This window comes from Aulostomus chinensis, chromosome 17, assembly GCF_037954235.1.
Source record: "Aulostomus chinensis isolate RoL2024-O1b breed Wild chromosome 17, RoL_Achi_v1.0, whole genome shotgun sequence".
NCBI classification, from domain to species: domain Eukaryota; kingdom Metazoa; phylum Chordata; class Actinopteri; order Syngnathiformes; family Aulostomidae; genus Aulostomus; species Aulostomus chinensis.
The window spans coordinates 12,704,837-12,710,867 of NC_141336.1; the positions used below are offsets into that span (position 1 = coordinate 12,704,837).

Here is a 6,031-nt window from a genome sequence, read left to right on the forward strand (position 1 = left end):
CGCACCTTCCGCTGGTCCAGTGTTAGCAGGTGGCTCGCGAATGAGAGGGAGGCTGGGTGTATTGGTTGTGAATGCCCGCCTCCAATTGACCAGTCCATGGTTGCACTTATATCACCATCAGGGTCATCTTTAGGACCGACCAGATGACCCCAGCAGGAACCATAGGACAATGGATGGCCTTTTACTTTGAACACACAGTGCAATGGCAGTTCAAACAAAATTAGCCAACACTCCAGCAATCCTTTCACTCCATCTGCACCATCTTTCTCATGTGGAAGGGGCCACAATGGAGGAAATGCAGCTTGTCTCCTTTCTCCTTGCACAAGCTGTCAAGCAGCAGGCCGTAGCTTCAGGGAAAGTGATTTCTTCAGTTTGAGTGGCAAGAAGATCCTGATGGCTGACACAGTCTCGCTCCCAGCCAACTGGCCATAGATTTCTCACAGGCCTGCCAATCAAATCCCACACCATGTTGGGTTTGTGGGCAGTAACAATGCTGTAACAAGCTGGAGAAGCCAGGCACTTTCCCGGTGAAGTATCAGGCCAATGGCCCGAGCCGCACAGAAGCCACCACCCTTGGGCCCCCTCCCGTCAAGCCTTGCCACCACAACCCAGTTGGGGTCAAGCGGACCTTTGGCAGTAGCTTGCTCATTGGTGGGAACAGACATTCCGACAGACATTCCCTCTCATTCGGTAGAGAGTGTCCAAAAAAGTAAGATGTTTTATGTTGTATGGACCGAGAAGTGGCATATGGGTGAGGACACCATTTGCAGAAATGGCTGCACACATTGTGACATTCCCCCCTCGTTGGCCTGAGACATTAATTGTTGCTCTCTGTCCAATTCTGTTCCTCCCGTGCCTTCTGCCTTTGGCCAGATTGAAACCTGCCTCATTCATGTAAATGAATGTGTGCAGTGGTTCCCTGGCCTCTAGCTCCAGAATACTTTTATCCCAGAAGACAGGGAGAGAGAAAAATAACCCAATTGTAAGAGATTTCCCTGAGTAACATAAAGCATCTTTTGACAACATAGTGTACAGTATTTAGTCTACTGTGAGTATAAAGAACTGCTAAGTGTACTGCATGGAACTACACAAAGTAGAACAGTTTACAGTGCTGAACATTAGAGTACACCTAGAACGCACACTCAAGCTTTACCTGTACACACTGGTGAAGGGTCTCCTTCCCTCTTTCACTGTTCCTTTCAAGTGGCACATTGTAAAGTTCTTTCATGCGCTTTTCATTCTTCCTGAGCCCTCTGTCAATTGTTGTGATTGAAACACATTCAATATTGCCAAAGATTTTGTCATCATCGATAACAGCGTTTTGAATTTCTCTCAATCTTTTGGATTGTTTGCAATCACCATTGCCCAAATGGCTTCCTCTTGTTGTGGAGTAAAAACAGGCTCCTTTCAACCTCTGCGAGGTTGTCTTGCAGTCTGATGTGTTGCAGAGTAAAATTATAGGAATGTAGGGTAAATATGAGACATAAAGAATTGGATTACTGTCCAATACTATTGATACCTGTTCTCCCTACGAAATGTTTGAATGATGGAATTCACTGAGGTTCTCCCTACATTTGATTGCACTCGTCATCCAGCTTCAGCCATTGTGATGCTGTGATTCACAACATTGTCCACAAGTGTCGCCCGAATATCATCAAGGATTTGCAAATGTAGTTCACCTCTTCTTCCTCTGTCCCTGGTTTGTCCCCATCCCCTTCCTCCGCGAATTCTCACCCCTCCTCCACGACGCTGACATTCCATCTGTGTCACAGAATTGTAGAAATGGCACACACTCTGTCCTGAACCCGCATCTCGCCCATAGACGCTGGGATAGGCTCCAGCCCCCCCACGACCCCGAATAGAAAGGAATAAGTGGAAGACAATTAATGAATGAATGAATATATATGAATTAAATTCTAATATTCTTCTTCTTCTTCTATCTACAAGTATTGTCTTTTCAAACTATATGACATCTGCTCTTGTGACATTGACTATTAGCTCGTGAGGGGCAAATTAGCTTGAAATCGTCCACCCTGTTCCTGTCATTCCTGTTACTTTCCCAGAGTAAAGTGTTTACGATCCTACAGTAACAGGAGTGACATGAACCAGGTTTTTCTCTCTCGCAGTTTTTAAACATCTTAACTTAACTTTTAAAAATTAAGGAACTAATGTTGTGTGTAGCATTGAGCTAATACCCATATTGAGCACTATGGGCGTTAAGCATTAACTGGAGCCTCAGTAACTTTTCCAATATTTCTCTAATATTTACTGGATGAAGAGAGTACTAAGGCTGCTGTCTTACTCTCTGGCTAAAGATAATGTCATGTTTTTGATGAATATTTATGCTTCTTCACACTTTTATGATTTTTTATTATTATTATTATTTTATTATTATTACGTCATTAAGTGCAGCAGAAAAGGAAAGGCGCTATTGCGCTCAACGACCCCAAGATCCAGAGCGAAGGGCAGAGTACCCTGAATGGGAGAGGAAACAATGGAGGAGAGACAAAGAACTTCCATCCATCCATCCCATCCATTCTTCTGCTTATTCCTGTTAAGGGTCACTATCCCAGCGGCTACGGCGAGAGGCGGGGTTCACCCTCGACAGGTCCCAAGTCCATCGCAGGGCCACCACTAATAGACTGACAACCATTTTTTGCTCTGTATAAAGGTCACAACACCATCATACAATTCTACATCAGGCTAAAACTTCATGATCATAAAAACCTGAAAGTAAGAAAACATAAATGTGTCTACATATTTTCTAACATTTAATATCACAGAAAGCATTTCGTCACAACTATTCTGACAGGAACATTGAAATATTCTTGTTTTTGTTTTGTTACTTCTTTAAATAGACAGAAATGAGCTGGATGCTCTCAACTGAAGAATCCCAGAAGTCACTCTTGAAGTGAAAACCTGTTTGTCCAGCACGTTTAATATGTCCAACTTTTCATTCAGCTCAAAACAAACCTGCGTCTGGGTCAGAAAGGACCTGCTGATGACGAGCTTCAAGCCCCTTTTCTTGCATGTAGATGGCACAGTCTTTATTTTTGTCTTCATCTTAAGGCCTAAAATGTATATTTTCCTGTTCATTTTTTTGAAAAAAATTAAAATTTGATCCGATTTTTCCATCTGTACTAGCGAATGAAAGGTCTGTATAAAAGATAGATCTGAAATATCTGATGCTGCTTTAAAGCTCTGTGCCTCTTTGTGTGAAACAACTTGCACTCTGAAAGAAAGGGGAAATAAAAAGCACTGGTTCTTTCGCACATTCTGACCCACTTGTTGGTTCTGTGTGGAAATGAAGCTTTTTCTCAACACGGCAGCAGAAAGAACAGCAGTTTACGGCAAAAAAATAAAAAGCCTGATGAAATTGATTGACTAACGTTGATATTTGGAATGACATGAATGCATAGACAGGTACTGCAGGTATCAGAGGAATACCCCCTAAAATCAAAGTTCAAAACTGTTAGATCAAAGCCTGAGATCAGAGTAATAGCGCCCTGATCCAAGTCTCAGATCAGTGAGAGTCAATTCTGACATCACTGACAGGAAGGAGTCAGAGATGTCAGAGCCATCTGTCGTCTTCCATGTTTGTAAGATCAATGCAAAGAAGGATGTGGCTCAAGACTGGTCATCTTTCTTTCCCTTATAAGAGATTCGGTGACCAGTCACAAGTGAGAGAAAAATGGAGCAACGCCAAACTCAGCTGTACACAGATGTCATCTCTTGTACCATCTGTCGGGGAATATACAAGAACCCGGTGACTATTCCCTGCGGACATAGCTTCTGTCTGAGCTGTTTGGAAAACTCCTGGAAACAGGGACGTTCTGTCAGCTGTCCCCAGTGCTGGCATTCCTTCAGATCAAGGCCTGTCCTGGCTAAAAACACCATGTTAACAAATTTGGTGGAGCAGCTTCAGAAGTCTGGATTCCACAAGGCTCCTTCTGAACACAGTTACGCTGGACCACAAGATGTGGCGTGTGATGTGTGCACTGAGAGGAAGCTGAAAGCCTGCAAGTACTGCCTGTTTTGTCTCATCGCCTTCTGTGACAAACACCTGAAGCCTCATTTTCAAGCCCCCGCCTTTGAAAAGCACACGCTGGTTGAGCCGTGTGAGAAGCACCATGAGAAGACAGGCTCACCTTCTGAAGACGGGATCAAACTGGTTGAAAATCCTGACCGTCCAGGACTTGACATCATGGTAGAAAGGAGGAAGAAAGAGCACAACCTGCTGAAGAAGCGAATCGAGGAGAGAAAGTCGTACATCAAGAAGCTCCAGCATGAGGTGACGGCAATCAACCTGTCTGCTGATCAGGCAGTGGAGAAAAGTGAGAAGAACTTCACTGACTTGATCCACGCCATCAAGAGGAGACGCGCTGATGTGAAGCAGCGAATTAAGGCCAAGCAGTACGCTGAACTGAGGCGGATCAGAGAGGTCCGCAAAAAGGTCAGGAAGGAAATTCTTGAGATGACAAAAGATGAGGGGATGAAGCACCAAGGACCAACTGGACCTCACATCCAAAACACTCCTCTTCATTACTTTGATGATGTGAAAGCAGCTGCGTCAAACACCCTCAGTTCAGTGGAGAATGTTCTGATGGACTGGGGGTTTCACATCACGCAGACGCTGTCTCAAACAGAGTTTTTGCTGTCGCAGCCACGGACCAGAGAGGAATTCCTCCAGTATTCTCGTCCCATTACGCTGGATCCCAACACAGCCCACGCACAGCTGTTCCTTTCTGAGGGGAATAGAGCAGCCAAATTCATGGCGGAGGAACAAGCTTATTCTCCCCACCCAGACAGATTCGGGCATCATCCTCAGGTCCTCAGCAGAGAGAGCATAACTGGCCGTTGTTACTGGGAGGTGGAGTGGACGGGAGCTGCAGGGACTACGGCAGTCTCATACAAGGACATCGGCAGAGCAGGGAAAGGCCTGGATTGTGGATTGGGACAGAACGGCACATCTTGGGCTCTGACGTGTGACAACCAAAGTTTTAAGGTGCTTTATAACAACTACGTTGTGGCGATGGCCACAGGTCCTGTGTCACACAGAATCGGAGTGTACCTGGATCAGTACGCAGGAGAGCTGGCCTTCTTCAACATCAGGGACAATAAACAGATGGATCTACTCTACAGGACTGAGGCCAACTTCACTCAGCCTCCCCATGCTGGATTCCATTTCAGGAACGTTGGAGATACGGTTGAGTTGATCAACACTAAGACTCAGTAAGCAGCAAACATCCCTCAATCCATTCATCTTCTACCGCTTATCCTGTCAAGGGTTGGGGGGGGGGGCAGCCTTTCAGTCGAGAGGTGGGGTTCACCCTGAACAGGTCACCAGTCCATTGCAGGACCAACACAACTCAGCCACACCTACGGTCAATTTAGAGCATCAATCAGCCTCGTCCTCTCTTGATGTCTTTGGTCTGTGGGAGGAAGCTGGAGTACCAGAGAGAACCCACACAGGAACAGGGAGAACATGGAGACTCCACACAGAAGACCCAGTGCTGGAACCAGGACTCGAAGCCAGAATCTTCCTGCTGGGGGGGCGACAGTGTAGGCCACTGCACCACCGTTCCACCAGACAGAGAACTTATTACTGTGAAACTATAAAACAAAAAATACAGTATTTCTTTTGTACAAGTTTACAATGTTTCAAATCTGAAGAATGTGACCCACTTTCATCAATTTCTGTTTTGTCAGCAGCGAAGCTGTTTCTTGTGAACATTCATTTGCAATACATTTGTCTAAGTTTTAAATGTCAATGATTCTGTAACTGTTCTATTACTATTAAAATATAACAAAAACAACTATAAATGCAGTATTTTTTACAAGCTATTAATATATGAAGTTTTCTGAAGAACGATTCCCATCATCCCTGTGACTTTTTTCTTTCCTGTTGCTTACATGTCAGTCCTGTTAAGATCATTAATTAGATAAATATGAAAAAAATACAATTAGAATGGCAACCCAGGTAATACCATTCCAATTAACACTGGATTACAGAAGTGAAAAGACCTTTTAT

The 6,031-nt window shown here is 44.5% G+C and overlaps 1 protein-coding gene across 1 annotated transcript; it reads left to right on the top strand.

The window, feature by feature from the left end:
* The first annotated feature begins 3,694 nt into the window (after positions 1 to 3,694).
* On the top strand, positions 3,695 to 5,816 carry LOC147246337 (tripartite motif-containing protein 16-like). Its single transcript, XM_086182751.1, has one exon. It carries the CDS (start codon positions 3,896 to 3,898, stop codon positions 5,234 to 5,236), a length of 1,341 nt encoding a protein of 446 aa, XP_086038877.1. The 5' UTR covers positions 3,695 to 3,895; the 3' UTR covers positions 5,237 to 5,816.
* Positions 5,817 to 6,031: the final 215 nt, after the last annotated feature.